The sequence below is a fragment of the Delphinus delphis genome, chromosome 11 (assembly GCF_949987515.2).
Source record: "Delphinus delphis chromosome 11, mDelDel1.2, whole genome shotgun sequence".
Taxonomy (NCBI): Eukaryota; Metazoa; Chordata; class Mammalia; order Artiodactyla; family Delphinidae; genus Delphinus; species Delphinus delphis.
The window spans coordinates 38025058-38045390 of NC_082693.1; the positions used below are offsets into that span (position 1 = coordinate 38025058).

At 54.3% G+C, this 20333-nt stretch overlaps 1 protein-coding gene across 1 annotated transcript; it reads left to right on the forward strand.

Moving 5' to 3' along the window:
• The first annotated feature begins 11482 nt into the window (after nt 1-11482).
• Nucleotides 11483-19685, forward strand: SLC48A1 (solute carrier family 48 member 1). The gene is made up of 3 exons (XM_060024652.1): nt 11483-11737; nt 17649-17816; nt 18436-19685. Exons 1-3 carry the CDS (start codon nt 11602-11604, stop codon nt 18570-18572), a joined length of 441 nt encoding a protein of 146 aa, XP_059880635.1. The 5' UTR covers nt 11483-11601; the 3' UTR covers nt 18573-19685.
• The last annotated feature ends 648 nt before the right edge of the window (nt 19686-20333 follow it).

Sequence of the window (20333 nt, forward strand, 5' to 3'; positions counted from 1 at the left end):
TTGGAAGGAGTCGCACGCCTCGCCCCCGGCTTTCTAGGACTCACCCCCTTTTTGCCCCACCTGTGTCCCTTTCCCTTTGCTGCTGAGCCTGCCTGGACAGAGGAAGACATGTCTCTAACAATCCATGTCCCCTGCTGTTTCACCGATGATTATTTTCTTGGAGGGGGGGTTAATTGTGATTAAAATCAATTTTAATATGTCTTTGAAAATCATTCCAGGAGTTTATCAGATTGTAAGTTCCATCCCCTCAAATTCAGATTCAGTCCTACTGGCATGAAGTGGAAAATCTATATTTTGAACAAATACCCCAATCTGCTGGGTTCCCACTTTGAGAAATGATAGTGGAGTTTTAAATGACCCCCTCAGGGAAGGAGGGGAGCCCGAAAATGAATCTGCCCCCCAGACCAAACCCATCCACTCAGGTTTGGGGAATTTGGAAGAAGGAAGAACAGCTTGAAGGGATAACAGCCTGGGGTCACAGGTGTCCATGGGGAAGAGAGTAGAGAGGGAGTGGGGCTGGGGGAGTGAGTTGAAATTTCAGGTCTCTGGTGCCAGTGACCTGGTCTAGAAGTCCTTGCAGGGGAGTTTCCGGAGACTGGCAGTCGGGTCAGAAAGGGGTCCCCCCTTTCCTATTCATCCTGCCCCTACTTTGGGCAAGTGGAAATGGAGCCAGTGGGTGAGGCAGGACATCTGCGTCCCTCTCAGCAGGCCACAATAGCCTGTAAGTGCCTGGCACTGTTCCAAGTGCTTCCCAGGTATTCTATCTCTGCCACCACCCTATGAAGCAGTACTACTGTCATTCCCACTTCAGATGGTGAAGCTGAGGCTCAGAGTTACCAAGTAGCTTGCCAAGGTCAAGGGTACAAGGATCCAAAGAAAGTCATTCAAATTGGACCTTCCACTTGTCTCGTTCTTGTCACTGGAGGGCAAAGCCCCCCACCTCCCACCAAGGCAGATGATGGAGCAGGTGTTTCCTTCTCAGGATTCCTGGTTGGGACTGGCCTGTGAAATGAACGCTTGGTAGGTGTTTGATGGAGCCTAAGGCCTGGAGGGGGCGGGGGACTAGGGGAGTGTGTCTGAGGAAGGCACTTTAAGCCAGATGGTGAGTCATCACAGGGAAAATCGTGCCATACCCTGGTGCAGCCTCCACCCTCCTCTGACTATCTTTAGATGCCTGAAAGTTGTGTTAGGACAGATAAATGATAACAATAGTTAACATGCACCAGGCCCTGTTCTTGGTACTTGTTATACTGGTTGATGTTCTTGATTCATTCACTGATTTAATCATCTCAATGATCCTATGAGATAGGTATTATTGTTATCCCATTTTGCAGACGAGGAAGTGGAGACATGGAAAAGTTAACTGACACACCCAAGTTTCCACAAGTAAGATGTGGAGCAGTGAGTGGTTCTCCCCAAGCACTTAGGAGTCTGTATGCTTTACCACTCTGTAATCCTGCCTCTCAAATATACTGACAGCTCCTGCAAAGGGAGAGAAGCCCACGTCCAGAGTCATTTCCCTCACACTTGGGTGCACAGGCTCCAGACGTAGGGGGAGGGACAGACAGATAATGGAGGCTGACCAGCAGGGCCTCTTCACACTGTCCACCCACATGATGAGCTCTCTGCCAGGGCATGAGCCTCATGGAACCCTGCCTCCCTCCCTCAGGCAGGCAGCAGGGGACGGCAGAGGCTCCCAGGGAATAGTCCAGGAGGGTTAATGGGAAAAGAGGGCTTCTTGGCCGGCGTGACTCTGGGCTGTATTCCTCCCACTGAATCCTCTTTGCTGAACTCTACACTCGTGGGGCCCACAGCTTCCTGAATCTTCACACTACACGAGTCTAAAACTCCCTTCCCACCCCAGCTGCCTCTCCTCCCGCCTGGCCTCTCTCAGCTCCCTGCTCCAGGACCCCCACCACTGCCTAAGCAAGGCACCTGATACCTCGCTCCCTCCCTCTCCCACATCTCATCAGCCTCCAATTCTGGTTGATTCAACCAATGGATAACCTCTTGCATCCACCCATCATGCCCCATCCCCACTAAAACTGCTCTAGCAGAACGATGGTCTCTTCCATCACTTACTATGTGCAGCGTACTCTGTTTACTACTTTATAGACATCATCTTTTAATCCTCAGAACAATCACTATTTACAAGTGAGGAACAGAACTGAAGAACAGAGAGGTGAAGTAACTTGGCCAAGGTCACACAGCTAGTAAGTAGCAATGCCAAACTCAGTCTGACGGCAGGGCCTACCCTCTTAATCACACTTCGGTGATCGCTACTCTCAACCTTGCCTTCCTCAGTCCTTCCTGTGCAGTGCCACAAGAATCTTTAATTCCTTCAACGGCATTTACTGTAAGTTCCAGCAACTCTGCTGTAAACTGGAGATCTAAAACTGGGCAGATACTGGGTTCCAGGGCCACGGAGCCTGGTGGAATTTTCTGGTAGCTCACTAACACACTAATCTGGTCAGGCCTCCATACCCAGCACAGTGGCTGGCATAAAGCAGGTGCTCAATGATTCCGGGTGGAAATGAGCTGAAGTCGGTGGGACAGTCAGCCGGGGCCTGCTGTGGGCCTGTACCAAGGGCAGGGCGGAAGGGAGAAGGGCTGCTTTCCCAGTTCATTTTCGGACAGTTTGTTTCACCTCCCTCCCGGCTGCTTCTTTGTCTCCTATCTTTTCTCCTTCTGTGCTGCAAACCTTGCTTACGAGGCTCAGCTGTGTCCCTTGAGGTTGCTGGTGGGTTGGAGGGTGGGAGGTTGGAGGACGTCTTAGCTGATAGGCTGGCAGCGGGACTGAGGAAAAGGGCCAGCTTGGAGGCCAGAGGTTATAAGGGCTGTGCCTGGGTACCTCGGCCTGCTGCAGCTTCCCTCAGCATCCTGATGTGATCCCCTGGCCATAGCTTATTAACAAATGGAGAGGGACTGAGAAGAGAGCCCAGGTACCCTCACCTGGGCTCTACCTCCCGGCTCTGGAAGGTTGAAGGTCCTCTGGCACTTGTCCAGGCTTCTGGCCCCAAGGATGGTTCCAGTCCAGTTCCCCCATCTCCTCCCCTGCCCATTCCTGGGGGGCTGAGGCAGGGAGCTGGAACACTGATGGGCACCAAGCCAAACCTTCCTGGGACCAGCAGGTCACAGCCAGTCACTCTTGAGCCACTATGACAGTGGTAGAGCAGGGACGCAGAGGAAGTGGGGGGCAAGCTGGAGGGAGGTCTGGGAGGGCGGGACAGGGCTGGGGAGCAGTGGGGAGCTGACTGAGGCGAGAACAGAGTCCCCACGCTTTCCTGCAGGCACATTCTTCTGGCTGGTGGTCAAGCTACCCGTGCATGACAGGAGCAAGGAAACGGTCACCAGACAGGCCCGTGGTGCTGATGGCGGTAGCCAGAGGGTGAGGAGAGGCTGGCAGAGCAGGGTAGAAGGCAGGGGCAGGTCTGGAGCTGTGCTAAAGGGAGGGGAACTTGCCTAGCAGGCAAGTTTGGTGGTATTTGAATGTGCAGGCAGTGCTTTCTCCCTCCAGCTTCTGCTTCTCAAGTGTGTGTGTGTGTGTGTGTGTGTGTGTGTGTGTGTGTGTGTGTGTGTGTATTCCACATACCCAGGAGACACTGCATCTGCCCTTGAGTAATCAGTGCTCTGAAACCGTGGCTCCAGCCCAGTTGTGACCACTTTCCCTCAGGCCCAGAGCCCTCTCCTTGGCTCCCTCGCCTGCACCCCTGTTGGGGCTTCCAGTCTGCACTTGCTGGCCCACACCACTCCCCCGCCTCTCCCTGGGGCTCACTGCCTGCACTACCTCCTCCCAACATCCCCAGCCTTCCCCGGACCCTCATCTCAGGGGCTCCCATCTTCCCTGGGCCCTTGCTCAGGACTCGAACTCTGCACCCACTTTGCCCTTTTAGAGACTTAGGCAGGGGCAGCTGCAGTAGCCCGAGGGAGGGTTCCGTGTGGATCCAGAGCGCTGGCCAAGGAGAGGGCAAGGCTGTGAGTGGCCAGGCAAGCAGGCCATGCAGAGAAGGCCCTTCCCAGCATCAGCGCAGACCCCAATCCTGCCCCCAAATCCCACTCGGGAAGTGCTGGGGCCAGAGGAAGCTGAACACTCCAAAGACTCGGCACTAGACCCACTGGCCATTTCCTCCCTCCAGAGAGGACACAGCAAAAGGCCAGGGGAGGCTGCAGAGATGGGGTCTGTAGAGGGAAACAGAAAAGAGAGGTGACGTCTGCAGGTCTGACTGAGAGAGAAGGCCGCAGGCCACTCCCTCCCCGCCTGGGATCAGTCCTCCGCTCCAGGATGGAGAGGCGGCCCCCAGCGGCTCAGACTTCCCACCCAGCCCTCAGCTGCTCAGACTTCCCACCCAGGCCTCAGGAAGTCCTTCCTGCTCCTGCCTCGGAGACCCCTCAGCTAGGAGCTTTACCTCCAGAGAAATGGAGGGGCAGCGGACTCCCCTTAAACCTGCTGCAGGGCGGGCATGGAGCCCACCTCAGCACTCCCCCTCTCATTCCACGGAGGACTGGATCCTGATTTAATCTCCAGTCTCCCCCAGGCCTCAGCTGACGGTGCCGGCTGGGGTCCTGGGTGCCAGGCGAAGCAGCCACTGCTGTGCCCCTGCCGGGTTCTTCTCCTGCCACAGAGCCCGGCTTGTGTCAGTTCCTCCTGCAGGGCCCCATTTCTCTTCCACACGCCCGGCACTCACCACAACTACAATTAGAAATCCAGGCCGCGTGCTTAGCACAGCCAGGGCTGTGGGCACAGAGGCCCTCAGGAGACGCTTCTTCTATTTATTTATTTATTTTATTTTATTTTATTTTTGGCTGCATTGGGTCTTTGTTGCTGAGCACAGGCTTTTCTCTAGTTGCGGCGAGCGGGGGCTACTCTTCCTTGTTGGTGCGCGGGCTTCTCGTTGTGGTGGCTTCTCTTGTTGTGGAGCACAGGCCCTAGGCACAGGGGCTTCAGTAGCTGCAACATGCAGGCTCAGTAGTTGTAGCTCGCGGCTGTAGAGCGCAGGCTCAGTAGTTGTGGCACACGGGCTTAGTTGCTCCGTGGCATGTGGGATCATCCCGGACCAGGGCTTGAACCCGTGTCCCCTGCATTGGCAGGCGGATTCTTAACCACTGCGCCACCAGGGAAGACCCAGGAGAGGCCTCTTGAGTGGAATAGGTAAACTCGTCTCCCCCTCTCCTGCCATGGGTCCTTCTACCTTCCTCATGGCTCCCCCAGGTCTGCCTCTCCTGTTACCTTTCCAACCGGTTCTTGGCCCATCTCTGTTCCTCGCACTGCCTCAGTCTGTCTCTAGCCCATCCTCTCCCTCCTCCAGGGAGTGCCCTCAGATTCGCACCTCAAACCTCTCTAGGGTGCTACTCATGGGTCCCGAGCGCTGGACTAAGCACAGGTGTCAAGCTTTTGGGGGGATCTGCGTGTACTGATCAAGACTCCGTGGTGACTTTCTCATTCAACAAATCCAGTCCCTAAACTCAAATCTGAAGGACAAATATGTACTAATCCCTGTGCCGGGCTTTGTCCTTTAGGGAGAGTTGATGCCCTCCTCTCCTGGCCTCAGCCTTTGTATTCGCTCACTCCCCACAGCCCCAGGCTCCAGTCCATGCAGAGGTTAACTCCTGGCTTTATCTCTCTGTGTCTCTTTCTCTCTCTCCCTCTCTCTCCCCTCACCCAACAACAACCCCACAGCAAAAGGGAAAGGAAAAGAGCGAGCGCATTGGAGGATGCACCTGTGATTGGGGGTTCAGGTCAGCAGATGGAAGTCGCCAGAGGACAAGGAGAGGCGAGCAGGCCTAGGCCCCGGGCCCCTCCTTGTTGCCCTTCCAAATGCTGCGGCGGCTGTGATTGCTAACACGCGTACACGCTCGCACATTCTCCCTCTCCACACTTGTCTGTCTCTGATGCTTATCTAGCTCTGGAGCTCAAAGACCTGTTGCTTCCGCTCAGCATCTTCTCACTCAGCATCCTGTCCTCTGCGTGGACCTCCAGGTCGTCAGTGGGCAGGCAGAAGAAGTGGGGTCTCAGTGAGAAGCCAGACTGTGAATGGTTTCACTCTAGCCATAAAAGGTGAAGATGTCCCCTTCTAGGGGCAGAAGGCAGCCACGGCCCTAGGGAGCAGCGCTGGGGGAGGAGTGGCCAAGGTGACCCCCTGGATCTGAGTCCTCAGCTCGGGATTACTTCCTGCAGTCTGGGCAGCTGCGGTGCTCATGATGGGGCCAGCTCTTCCCTGCAAGAAGCCACCTGCTCTTCCTCTCTAGAATGGTCCTTTCAGCTCTGTGGTCTATGAGCCTGACCTCAAGAGGAAGACGAAGCTGCAGGGGGACCAGCTGAGGCGGGCTGGGCCCAGGGGATCCACCTCCGTGTCAGGCACGGCCTGGGGCTGCCTTAACCAGGGTCCTTAGCCTTGAACTCCACAAGGGCTGGAGGTGAGCAAAGGGACCACGTAAGTTCTGGTAAAAACTTTTATTTGCTAAAAATCTTGCAAATAAGATTTTTAGCCCAACCTTGCAGAGCTCGGTCTCAAGACACAAGGGTGGAGAAGGCTGCCCCCTAGAGCCAGGATCAAAGAATTCTTTATGGACAGCCAGCCATTCTTGCCTTCATTTATTGCACAGATATTTATTGAGTTCCTACCTAAGGCCCTGGCATTAGACTAGGTACTGGGGATACAGAAGCGATCAAGGAAGGCAATAGGGTGACTAACCATCAGAGTTTTCCCTAGACTCAGGGGTTTCCTGGAATGTTGGACGTGTGTTGGTAAAACCAGGACAGTCCTAGGCAAACTGAGAGGAGTTGGTCCCTAAAAGGTAAAGCCCCTGCCCTCATGGAGGTTATATTCCAATGGGATGGCAAGGGTGGAGTTGGAAAGGATAAACAAATACGCAAGACAATTTCACATAGTGCTATCACTTATCACAAGATGTAAGACAGAGTAGGGGACTGTACTTTAGAGAGGAAGGACAGGATTGCCTTTCTGAGGAAGTAGCATGTGACCTGAGGCTTGAATGATGAGCAAGCCTTATGAATCTTATGAGCACTCAGAGGAGAGCTTTCCAGATACAAAGTTACCAAGACCCCGGGGCAGGAACAAACTTGGCACATTCAAGAAACAGAAAGAAGGCCAGTGTGCCTGAAGTGAAATGGGCAGAGGTGAGACTAGCTGGAGTTGGCAACTGACTTGTTTACCCCAATTGCTATGGAATCTATTGGAGGGATTTAAGCAGGGGAGTGCCATGTTCTGGTTGTTATTTTTAAAAGACTATTCCAGCTGCTGGCTGGAGAGTGGATTGGAGGGGAAAGAACGAGCAGAGGATGACCACGTAGGGAGCTGCTGCAAGTGGGGAGGTGGTGATGATGGTGCCTGGACTAAGCAGTGTCTTGGGGAGAAAGGACAGGGCAGACCCAACCGTACTTGCTAATGAACTGCACATAGGGGGTAAAGGAAGGAGAGGACCAACTGGTGCCTAGGTTTGGGGCTGGAGCTACAGTAAACAAGGATATACCCCAAAGGACATCAGAGGTCCCTCTGTGCGGGGATTAAGAAGCAGAGAGGAGGAAGCCCTCACACGTCCAAGAAACTCAATGAACTGTCATATAGCTCGGTAGGGATATCCTTGATGTAACATTGTGGGAGGAGATCTATGTCTGGAATGTGCCTGCTTTGGGGGAATGAGAAAGAAATGTCTTAGGAGACAAGGTGTCTGTGGGTGGGAGTTAGGAGTCTGTCTTAATACTGGTGGGGCCCAATTTAAAAGTGACTTCGGAGGGCTTGGTAGTTCAGACAAGTTATCCATATAAGAGACGTTTTCATGACCTGAAATGGAATGAGGGATGGTGTATTAGGGTAATGAGGTTAGCTGTAATGACTCCGAAATCTCAGTGGCTTACCACGAAGAAAAGGATGTATTTTTCATTCCTATTACAGTCCGATGCAGGTTTGGGGAATGGAGTGGGTAGTTCTGTTCATTCACTCATTCAAGGGTCCCAGGCTCTTTCCACCATGTGGTACAGCTGTCTTCAACATGTGGCCTCTAGAATCATCACGGAATGGGAAGAGGGAATGAGGGCTGCATGGGAGATTGTATGGGTCCAGCCTGGAAATGGCACACATTGCTTCTGCTTTGATTCCATTGCTCAGAACTCACTCTCATGGCATCAGTTTAACTGCAAGGAAGCTGGGAAGTGTTCAAAGTTCCTATTTAGTAGGTCACGTGCCAGAAGAAGGATGCTAATGGTGAACACTGGTGGTCTCTGTCACAGGCAGGGAGAATGGCTCTCTCTCTTGGGGATGGGGGGGGTGGGCAGTGGTGTCTGTCTTGGGCTGGGATGGGAGTGCACTCTCAGAAATCACCTTGGAAAGGAAGCTGATGTGGGGAGAAGAGCATGCGCGGTGCCTACCAGTGTGCTTTGCAGCTTCATAACCCTCCCATGCTTTCCCTTCTCGTGGCCTTTCTCCAGATAAGATCTTAATTATCCCACATCTCACCACAGAAATAGCCTTGTGAACGCTTTCTCTTCTACAATTTTCTTTTCCCATCAAATCCAACTTGGATACCAAATAATCTTCTTAAGGCATGGTTTATGTCATGCTACCCCTGTTCAATAATAACAATAATTTCAACAACAGTGATAATAATTTGTCAAATTACTGTGTTGAGTGCTTTAACTGCAGTATCTCAATATCTCTCGATTGCTATAACAAGCCGATAATGTATCATCATTCCCACTACACAGATGGAGCGACAGGGGTTCCGAGAAGTTCCTGTGCTGTCAAACATGGTAGCCACTAGCCACGTGTGGCTATTTAAATTAAAATCAATTAAAAATTCACTCATACTAGGCACATATCAAATACTCAACAGCCACATGTTACTAGTAGCTGCCGTTCTGAAGAGGGCAGATATAGAATATTTTCTTCTTGGCAGAAAGTTCTCCCGAGTTAGGGGAAAACTGCCCAGGTCGCACAGTAAGTGGTGATCCCATCTGAACATAAAATCCTTCAACAGCTCCGTATTGCTTCCACATGTAAAAAAAGTGTCAGCCTGCTGGTAACCTACATCCTGGGCCCAAGCTACTGTTACATAATTATCTCTCGTTATTTTCTTGCACAACCTCCCTCTCCAGTGTAACGAGTTTGTTAACTCCTCTCCAATACTCCTGACCTGCACTCATAATAAATATTTTTGCTCTCCTCCTTTCTGTCTGCCCAGCTAATTAATTGCTACCTGACCTTAAGGTTCAAATAGCTTAAATATTTCTTGAATCAGCCCCCTCGTCCCCATTCTCACTGCCTCAGCCTGAACCACCTTTCAGGCTCTCCTCATGTGGCAACCTTTCTGCTGCTACTAACCATACTTGCCAACATTTTTTAAGCACCTGCTACATACTTGCCACTCTTCTAAGCACTGCCTCTTCATCAAAGCACGTTGAAGTAGACATCACAGCTGTGCCCTGTCCCCATTTTACAGACGGAGTACCTGAAGCACAGGGAGGTGAAGAATTTGTCCGAATGACCTCTCTGCTTTCTAGTCCTTTCGAAGGAAGTTCACCCTCACACTATTACCCTGGCCACGTTTCTAAAACACAGAACTGTTACTTCCCTCCCCTGGCTTCACAGAGACAGGGGAAAGCCTTTTCAGCAGAGCAAGCAAGGCCCTTTATGTTCAGAACATTTCCAACCTCAAAATCCATCACTCCACCCACAGACCACAAACTACTTACAGTTTCCCAAACCTGCCATGTTATTTCTTCCTTCTGGGCTGTCACACAGGCTGCTCCCACTGCGTGGAGGACTGTTATCCCTGCCAGCCAGCTCTGGAACCATCCGTGGCAGTGTACTCTGGACCACAGGGTTCGCTCCCTCCTCTGAACAGCCATCACTAACTCTCTCCATCAGTGGCTCCCAAAGGAGGGCTGGATGCCGAGCTCACCTCATTAAAATCACTTCTCATTAAAAATATATATATACTCCCAAGATTCAAATTTACTGTCAGGGGTGGAGTCTGGGGGTCTTTTTTTTTTTTATTCTGAAGTGAGGCAAATGTGGTTTACATTGCTCGCTTGGCAATTAATCATGTCCTGCCTAGATTTCTTGTGTATGATCCCCTTTATTGTTATTTGATCCTTAACCTTCATTCACTCACATTCATCTATTCGACAAATGTTTACTAAAGGGCTACTATGTGCTGTGAACTCTTCTATGTGTTGGTGTGAATGAAAGAGGCACAGTCGCTCTTCATGGAGATTACATTCCAGATATATGTGATAGCAGAATGATGGCCCCCCGAGATGTCAATGTCCTGATCCCCGGAATTTGTGAATACGTTACTTTACATGGCAAAAAGGATTTTGCTGCTGTGATTAAGTTAAGCATCTTGAGATGGGGAAATTATTCTGGATTATCCAGGTTCTTAATCATAAGGGTCCTTATAAGGGAAAAGAAGGAGGCAGCAGAGTTGGCAGGAGAAAAGGAGATGATGTAATGACAGAAGCAGAGGTCCGAGGGGTGTGTTTGCTTTGAAGATGAAGGGACACCTTCAGGAGTCAAGGGATGTGGGCAGCTCTAGAAGCTGGAAAAGGCAAAGAAACAAATTTTCCCCTCGAGCCTCCGAAAGGAAGGCAGCCCTGCCACCCCCTAGACTTTAGCCCTCTGAGTTCCTTTTTTGGACACATACGTACAGAACTGTAGGATAATAAATGTGTGTTGTTTGAAGCCCCTAGATCTGTGGTACTCTGTTACAGCAGTGAAAAGCAATAAATACAAGGTATATTGGCTACTTATTTTGCGCCAGTATGTGACGGGCCTCCCCAACTAGATTATAAGTGTTTGAGGGCTCCGTGCGTTGTGTTTTTTGATTTTCCCTGCCGGCTCCCAGCGTGGCACTGGGCCCACGGAGGGAGCTCAGTATACACCTGCTATAGATTCCAGCCTCTACCCTAGAATTGTCTGATTCTGATGGGAGTGATGTTTGGTAGATTTGGGGTGGGAGGACGAGGCTTGCGGAGATGAAAGGAGAAGGGAGCTGTCCTTGAGGGTGAGGTGTTTGACGTTAGAAGATGGGGCAGATGTTCCATGACAAGAATCTTCTGAGAATCGCTTAATCCCTGAGGAGGGAACTGATGGATAGATAGGGGCGGAAGGAATCATACTCACTGTGTACTTTCATCTACCTTAATTTTTATATCTTGATTTTTAACGAGAAATTTACATCTTAAATTTTAAAGGAGAACGTGATAAATTTTAAAAGTAATCACGGCAGCTGGCTTGTACACCCGTACATTTCCGGGCCCCGCCAGGGACCAAATATCCTGTAGCTCAGAGGACGAAGCCCGGAACCTGCCTTTTTAGGCGGCATCCCCAAATGATCAGGGGCCCGAGGACTCAAGGCCAAGCCCAGGACGCGCCCTCCACTGTGGTTCCGGGCGCGGGCGGCCTCCGGCCGGGGAGGGCGCTGTGCCGGCGGCGCAGGGGGCGGGCCGGGGGCGGAGCGCGGGCGGCCGGCGGCTACGGCTCGGCCCCCGGCTCCCGGCTCCCGGCTCCCGGCTCCCGCTCTGGGCCCTGCACCTGTGACCGCCGGCCACGCTCGCCTTCTGCGCCCGGCGCCCGCAGCCCCATGGCCCCGTCCCGCCTGCAGCTCGGCCTCCGCGCCGCCTACTCCGGCCTCAGCTCCGTGGCCGGCTTCTCCATCTTCCTCGTCTGGACGGTGGTCTACAGACAGCCGGGGACCGCGGCCATGGGGGGGCTCGCAGGTACCGCGGGGCGCGCGGGGGTCGCTGGGTCCCGGCTCCGGCCGCGCGGACGCGGGCGCGCGGCTGCGGGAAGGAGCCGGCGGCTGCTCCGCAGGCTCCTCGCGGGCGGCGCTTCCCGGGGGAGCGGGTGGGGTGTTTACCCAAAACTGGCCGTGGGCAGAGCAGGCCCCGCGCGGGCCCGGGCTCCTGGACATCCTCGGGGGGCCTCAGGGACTCAATGCCCGCCCGAGGCGCCGACGTCCCGTATGTGTCATTTGCACCAGCCCCGGCGCCCCCGGGTTAGCCCGTCCGCCCTCCACCCTGGGCCCAGTGACAGCGTCCTCCCTGCACGCCCGCTGCTCTCGCCACCTCCTTCGCGCAACCAGGTGTGAAGACCTGGCGGTCTTCACACACACACACTTGTGCTGGGGGATCCGCGCCCCTTCCCTGGGGACTGGGTGAGAGCAGAGAAGAAGTAAGTGGAAAGGAGGGCTGGGGGTTCCCGGGGAAGCCCATGTGCCTCCTAACAGGGTGGAGTCCACCGCCAACGGAGTCGCCAGCGGAGCCCTCAGCGGAGCCCCGGAGGACCGCGCTAGGGATCTGATGGAAACGACTTTTTTTCCCACCATGTTGGTGTCTCTTTGCCACTCTTCTGCTGTGGCTCCTGGGCCAAGGGCGGCTCCGACCGCCCTTTCTGTGCCTCAAGGAGGCCAGAGGAGGCTTGTACCGGAGTTGAGAACGTCAGTGCGCTGGGGGAGGTCTGGTGCTTACCGGTGCTCTGTACTCGCTGTGCACCTTTGAGCATGTTGTTAACCTCTCTGTGTTGTAGAATTGGTGTGAAGACGAAGCATATCATTTCTACTTGCTAACTTTTTTTTTTTTAATGCTTCCTATGTGTCAGACACTGTGTTAAGCAAACTGCTTTCATCATCTCATTTAATCCTTACGTTAGTCCTAGGAAGTAGGCATTATTATTGGGTCCATTTTACAGGTCAGGCTTAAACTGAGGCTTAGTGTAAGCTATTTATAAGCTATTTATTTATATATATTTTTAATATATATATTTTTTATATATATATATTTTATATATTTATTTATATATAAGCTATTTTTTATTTATATATAAGCTATTTATATATAAGCTATTTATATATATTTTTATATTTTTTATATATTTATTTATTTATAAGCTATTTATATAGCTTACCTAGGGTTACACAGCTACATGAAATTATATGTGTGGGGAAAGCACTTTGGGAAAAAATACGTGTAAGGTTCATAGTTCTGCACAGGATGATCTGACTCCATAATTAAACTCCTCTGCCACGGGAGCCCTACATGGACTAACTAAAAATAACGAGATTTGCTCATGGCCCCAAAGCTCACTGAGTGCCACACCTGGGTCAAGAAGGGACGGGAGGTGGGGCTTCTGCCCTGGAAGAGGGGTGTAGGTAACCACGGCCTAAGCAATGCCAGGCAGAGCACTTGGGTTCTCCGAGGAAGGGCACGTGGTTGCCTGGCTGGGCTGCTCTCATGCCTGCCTAGATGCCCCACCTGTGGTTCCTCCCAGGGGGCCAGCCTGCCCACCTCTGCTCAGTTATCAGCAGACGCCTGACCCCCTTCCCCGCTGCACCCCACCGCCCACCATGTTCCTTATGATTCTCTGGGCTTTGCAGTGTTTTCCTATTTCCTGTCGGCCTGCTGCTTTCCCCTCAGGAAGGCGATGTGACTCTCCAGGCGAGGCCCAGGGGTTGCCCTGATGAGACTTGAGATGAGGGCGCTGGTGGGCGGTGAGGAGGGAGGGCTGCCCCTGGGATCAGAGCTGGGTGTGTCGGAGTCTGGCCTGGTGGAGTGAGCCCCACTGAGCTGTGTGACCATGGGCACATCGATGCCCCCTGGGCCTCAGTTTCCTCATCCGTAAGGAATGGAAGGAGATTCTGCTGACAGGGGTGTTGTGTGAGACCCCGTTCAGGTCTGGAATGCTACAGCTGTATGTCCTCTCCCCGAATCATCCATCTTTCAGCTGCCCGTCGGGGGGCAGCTCCAGGGAGTCCCAGGGTTTCCCTCTGACCTGAGCCCTGCCCTCTCTTCCTCCCTGCAGATTTCCCTTGGCCTCTGAGGCAGGCCAGCTGTGGAGCCGCCCACAGCAAGAGGTGCTAGGGCAGCGACCAGCTAGAGCAGGGTCCTGGCAGCTCCCCGACAGCCATCGCAGAACCAAAGCCGCCTGGTGACGGTGGTGGTGGTGGCAGTGTGGCAGGTGGGGGAGGGCTGCCAGGGCCACACACCCTCTGCGCCCTGAATGGGTGCTGAGAGGGTCTGCAGCCAGTCAGCCTCTTCCTCTTTTGGGGATGAAGCGTCAGCAGATTGGTGCGTACCCCGCTTCTGACTTGGCATTTTCCAGAAACTGCTGAGTCACCAGAGGGCAGCCCCAGCGTGCTCCTTCCCCTGTGTGCCAGGTGGGGCTGCTGGGGGCTGTTGATTTCCTGGGGACCTGGGAGAAACGTTCGTGGGTAGAGACCCAGTCTCTCCCATCCTGGTGTGCGTCTGGGAAGAACTGGCTTGGAGGAGAGGCGGAAGAAATAGTTTTGCTGTGGGAACGCTTGGGAAAAAGACTTGCTCTAGGTCTAGTAGACCGAGGAAAGAGAATAAGAATAGAAAAGTTGCCCAGGAGTCTAACCAGCTCTGTGTTCTTCCCCATGAGCTGAGAAAGGACAGGGGTGGAGGGGAGGGGTGGAGGCAGAGAGTAGGGCCTGGGTTCCAGTGGCCCACTTGTCTGTTTCCCTGTGAGCTCCCCTGGGCTCCTGGCCCCTCACCTCCAACCCAGCCGCTGGGAGTACTTTCACTGACCATCTGTGTGCCTTCCTTGTCCTGGGCCTGTCAGCTCTGAGCCCCGAGCCACCGAGCAGAGCCCTGCTCCTTGAAGCAGGTGGGGTGGAGCGAGGGGTGAGGTCTGGTGTGGACATGCATCCGGGTGGGCCTGGGAAACCGTCCATTCTGCCCTGAGTTATGCAGACCAGGCTTCCTGGAGTCCAGAGTGTCCCAGGGGAGTGAGCAGGGCTGAGGTGTGGGAGGGACCGGCGGGGGGGCGGGGGGGGGGCTTGTGCTCCTTCACTGACCCCCTGGATGGAGTTGGGGGAGATCCCCCTTCTAAGGACAGAGGCGGGAGCCAGGGCCGGTGGGGAGGGGCCTGCTTCCAGATGTGGCCTGTGTTTATCTGGAGGCCAGGGCTGTGTGCAGGGCAAGTGAGAGGTGGGGCAGGATGCGTCTGCTTATTAACAGAGAGCTGGGGCCTGGCACACCCAAAATGGCCATCTTCCTCTTCTGCTCAGCCCTTTTTGGTACATGGATGTGTGTGTGTGTGGGGGGGGTGTCCTGGGGGCACCACTGGAGCGTGGCCAGTGGACTAAGAGAGGGCATCCCACAGGCCCCTATTTCAACACTTACTAACCTAGAAATTGCTGAGTCACAGGGGAATTGCTCTGACCTTATTTTTCCCCTAAGCTGGCTTCTAGACTCTTTGAGTGGTAAAGCGTCTGAGAGCCATCTATCTCAGCCCCTCCATGGCATAGTGAGCAGATAGAGGGCAAGTGGAGCGGTCGCAAAGGTACCCATCTGACGGTTCCTTGGATGTGCTCAGTGACGATACGCTTCCTTCCGCGGGCCCTTTGAGAAACCAAACAGCTCCCCCAGTGAACACTTAGGACCTGTGTGAGAGGATTGGGAAACACTTCTGGAAAAGGTGGCTAGCACGCCGTCCATCCGGATCACGGAAGATGTTAAGCTGTAGCCGGGGGATTGTTATTCTGTCCACCTCTGGCCTGCTCCCACTTCCTGCCTAGGCAGGGACGGAGACAAGCTTGTCTTGCCTCACCCTGATGCCAGGGCTGGAGGGACCCATGTTCCAGGCCCCCAACCCCTGAGGAAGGCTGAGGGTGGGCAAGGGCAGAGCTGGGAGAGCGTGGGTCAAACAGCGTGGGAAGGGAAGCGGCAGGTGTTGGCAGAGCTGAGTCCTCACTAGCAGGGAGCCCTGGGTCACCGTTTCCAGGCTGGCGGGACCTTTGGGCTCCCCCACTTGCAGATGTGGAAGCGCCGAGGCTCTGAGAGTCACGAGCAGCACATCGGTGCCAGGCCCAGGTCTCCTGGTTGGCAGTCTCGTGGTTTTCTGGCCCTTGCCAGGCTGCCTGAATTGTGACAGCTTCTGAGCCGGTAATCAGAGCAGAGATCTGTGATGACATTCCCCCCTGCCTTTTGATTTTCCCCCAACTTAAAAAAACATTATGAAATATTGCAGGCAAGTAAAAAAGGATAGGCAATTTAGTGAACTCCCTCATTCTTACCATTCAGCCTAAAAAATTAAAACGTCATAGATTCAGTCAAAGCACTCTCCCACCCCGATCCCCCTGTCACCTTCTCTTCCTTCTCTCCCGTGCCAGAGCTGACCACTTTCCCCAGCCTTCCCGTGCTCCTCTGCGTGCAGTGTGGGCGGCTCACTTTTTGAAGGGCCTCCTGACTCCTAGGATCCAGCGGTCTACACACAGGTGGACAGCTTGCAGCTGGCTCTGCCTTGTCCCTCATTCGTCCCTTGTCAGGACCCTGCGGCCCTGCCCTGGACCCTTGCCAATGGAACTGCTATTTGCTCCACTCTCTGGGCTGCGGCGGCAGGCACAGCCCGGCACAGAGGGCATTCATTGTATTGTCTGAGCGGCAGCTGGCATCGTAGGGGAACTGCCCAGTCGGGCCCAGAGGGCAGGCCCAGGACCGGCTAGGGGCATCTGGCCTGCCCTTTCAGCAAACGACTTAGTGAAATGGAGTCTGGCTAGGGGACTTCCCTGGCGGTCCAGTGGTTAAGACTCTGCACTTCCACTTCAGGGAGCACGGGTTGATCCCTGGTCAGGGAACTTAGACTCCGCATGCCTCGTGGTGTGGCCTAAAAAGGAAATTAATAAAATGGAGTCTGGCCAAGGGCAAGAAGAAGGCCACTTGGGTACTGGGTGGCCCTGGGGGTTTTAACCACTGGGCCTCCCCATCCCATAAAACCAATGCATGGAATTTGGGAAGAGCCCCACTGCCAAGAGCTCAGCCACAGGCCTTGCAACGTTACGGTGGTGGCCTCTGAAGGCTGGGAGAGCAGAAGCGTCAGGGCGGGAGGAATGCTTCTCACAGCTGTGGCCCCCAGGGTGGGGAGTGGGGAGTCCCCGGAAAGCAGGCTGGGCTGCAGCAGTCCTTGAACTTTCTGACTTTAGGACCCCTTTACACTCTTTAAAAAGTGGTGAGACCCGAAGGAAATTTTGTTTATGTGGGTTATATCTATCGATATGGACTGTATTAGAAATTAAAACTGAGAACAGTTTTAAGCATTTTAAAGTAATATTAAAAATAACATTGTGGGCTTCCCTGGTGGCGCAGTGGTTGAGAGTCTGCCTGCCAATGCAGGGGACACGGGTTCATGCCCCGGTCCGGGAAGATCCCACATGCCGCGGAGCAGCTAGGCCCGTGAGCCGTGGCCGCTGAGCCTGCGCGTCCGGAGCCTGTGCTCCGCAACGGGAGAGGCCACGACAGTGAGAGGCCCGTGTACCGCAAATAATAATAATAATAATAACCTTGTGTTAACATAAGTAACATTTTTTTGTAAGAAGTATTAGGGTTTTCCAAAGCAAAAAAATTAGGGAGAAGAATGACATAGTTTTACATTTTTTGCAGATCTCGTTAATGTGTGGCTTAGTGAAAGGCAGCCAGATTCTCCTAGAATTTTGCGTTCACATCCTCTTCATATCACAGGCCACGCGGCCTCCAGCAAACTCCACTTTACCGGGAGAGTGAAAAGGCCAACACTGCTGTTATTATGCGAAGAGCCTGGCCTGGGGGACCTGCAGGGCTCTGGGGGGTCGGCAGGTGAGGAGAGGGGCGCTGCCTGAGCCGTCTCTCCCGGCAGGTGTGCTAGCGCTGTGGGTCCTGGTGACGCACGTGATGTACATGCAGGATTACTGGAGGACGTGGCTCAAGGGGCTGCGTGGCTTCTTCTTCGTGGGCGTCCTCTTCTCGGCCGTCTCTGTCGCCACTTTCTGCACCTTCCTTGTGCTGGCCGTCACCGGACACCAGAGTAAGGTGTCCCTCCACAAAGGGAGGGCGTGGGAGGGCCGGTGGGTGGAGCACTCCGGAGGCCCGGGATTCCTGTCCTGGGTTCAACACTTACGTCCAAGGGACTGGACAGACCACTTAACCTCCCTGTGCCCGAGTTTTCTCGTTGTAAAAATGGGGAGAATGGACGCCCCCTATCCCCGCCCCTGGGTTGGAAGGGATCAATGAAACGCGTGGGAAGTGTGTGCTGCATTCAGCACCCAGGAGTGTGTGGTTAGCCGCCCTTTTTAGCCTCCAGCGGAGGGTATGGGAGCGCCCCCTGGTGGCTGCAGTCTGCAAGTAGCCAGAGGCTCTTCCTGCCCGCTCTGATGCTGAAGCACATTGGAAGGCAGTGGCCTGGGGTCAGTGTCACAGAAGCAGAGCGGATGATACAGCCCTGTGATTAGCCAACCCTCATCCCCACTGCTCCCTGCCTGCAAACTCTGAATGCTCTGAAACCTCTATCACACCTGATCTCTCCACTGGCTCAGTTCAGCCTCTGTTGGAGGTTGTGGGGAAGGATGGCCCGGGGCTTGTGGCACGGTGGCTAGGGTCAAGGGCAAGGTCCTCTCAAGTCACGGTTGGGTTCCTCTCCCCTGCAGGCCTCACAGACCCCAACAGCTACTACCTCTCCTGCGTGTGGAGCTTCATCTCCTTCAAGTGGGCCTTCCTGCTCAGCCTCTATGCCCACCGCTACCGGGCTGACTTTGCCGACATCAGCATCCTCAGCGATTTCTGACCTGAGCGATGAGGTCTCCGCACCCTGGTGGTCCTCAGGACCTGGACTCAGCCTCTGAGACATCAGGCGGGCCTGTACACCCCCTGGGAACCCCAGAACCGGGGCAGAAAGTATACAGCAGGAGGACGGTGGTCTCCCTGGGAGCTGTCCTGTCCCCTTGGGGGGAACCCTGGGTGCCGTGGAAAGGGGTCCTGCCATGTTGCTCATCAGCGTGACTGGAGGGCAGCTTTAGACCTTTTCAAGTGCATCTATTTTCTTAGCACTCAGTGGGCAATCTTTCTAAGTAGGGCCAGGGCAACAGGCAAGGGGTAGGGCAGTGGGGCCTTGACCTGTGCCTGGGGGCAGGGCTCCCTGCTGCCCTAGACACTCTCCCTCAGGTGGGACGGGACCCTGGGGAGGTGAGGTCAGGTAAGGGATCTCTAGTAGAGACTTCTCAGCCCCTTACCCCAGCACCCGCATCTTGTTGTCCCCCAAGAGTCAGGTAGCTGAACTCATTGGTCCCAGGGATGGTAACACTTGCTTCTCTTTTCCCAAGGCCTGGGGACCCGAGGGGAGTTCAGTGTCCCTCTCTCCACCCACCCTGTTCCTCGCAGAGGTGGTTCCCATGAGTATGCTAGAGCCGTCCTCCCCTTCCCCACACACCCCAGAGCAGGACGCCCCAAATGAGGCCAGACTAAGGGTCTTGGGGAAGGTGCTTCTGCCCCCCGAAGGGCTTTGGGGAAGGGGGCAGCACGGGGTGGGCTAGAAGGAACCCTCAAACCTGTGCCAGGCACCTCCAGCCCAGCATTTCCATTTGGCCTTCTCATGCCTGCCCCTCATGGCACCCAGATTGCCCCTGGCCCCGAGATGCCTCCCCCACTCCTGCCCCTGCCCTTCACCCAGAGCTTTTCTCTTTTAAAATCTCCCTTCTGAAGGACAAAATCTGCTTTACTGCCTATACACTGGCCCAAGGGCTCACCTAACTCGGAAGGGAAGGGCTCCATCCATCTTTTTGTCTTAGGTTGTCATTTTGCACGGTCTACCCCTTTCCCACCTGATGTGTCCTGCCCCTCAGCTCTTTGCCTTATCTGGGTCACTGTCACTTTAGCAGAAATACAGCAGCCATTTGTATCAGCTAGCCTCTGGTGCTTTCTTATGGGGTGGACTGTGGGAGCGGTGGGTGGGAATGGGGGTCTCCAGTCATCTCATCAAGCCATTTCCTTAGCTCAGAGGGGACCCTCTCCCTCTGGTCCCACTTGGCATGGGGGAACCCACAGTTCAGCTCTCTTCCTCCAGCCCCCTCAGCAAACCCCCCAGCCAGGGCGAGGATGCCCCGGGGCACAGCCTCAGCAACGTCTGTGGGATTCAGTGCCTATCGCCCCAAGAGGCCAGGACAGATGGGAAGGGGATGAACATGGTTCCCCTCGTATTCTCCAGGCTGTGAGGGCTTGGGCCCAGGTCGGAGGTGATGAGGCCGCTCCTTCTGCTGGCTGAAGAAGCCTGGCCGCCTCGGAACCATAAAGACAGGCGCCACTGGATGAGCTCGCCCAGGCCTGCTGTCTCGCCCGTTCTTCCCTTCTAGGCTCAGCAGATGCTGAAGAAGTCATGGTACATTAGAGCAGGAAGGAACCGAACAGTGTCTATTTCGGGAACCTTTAACTGATAAACAGAGGCCCCAGGAGGTGACGTGACTTACCTGAGCTCCCAGCTGGGACTTGAACCCAGGTAGGTCTGATTCAGGACTCTTTAGGGGAGCCTTAGCGAGCCGGGTCTGCAGGCATC

Bases quoted from the DNA above. Each gene is read 5' to 3' on its own strand.
- SLC48A1 (XM_060024652.1), top strand. From the start codon at position 11,602: ATGGCCCCGTCCCGCCTGCAGCTCGGCCTCCGCGCCGCCTACTCCGGC. The intron at 11,738-17,648 runs GTACCGCGGGGC...CTCTCCCGGCAG, and splicing joins GGCCATGGGGGGGCTCGCAG to GTGTGCTAGCGCTGTGGGTC. The intron at 17,817-18,435 runs GTAAGGTGTCCC...TCTCCCCTGCAG, and splicing joins GGCCGTCACCGGACACCAGA to GCCTCACAGACCCCAACAGC.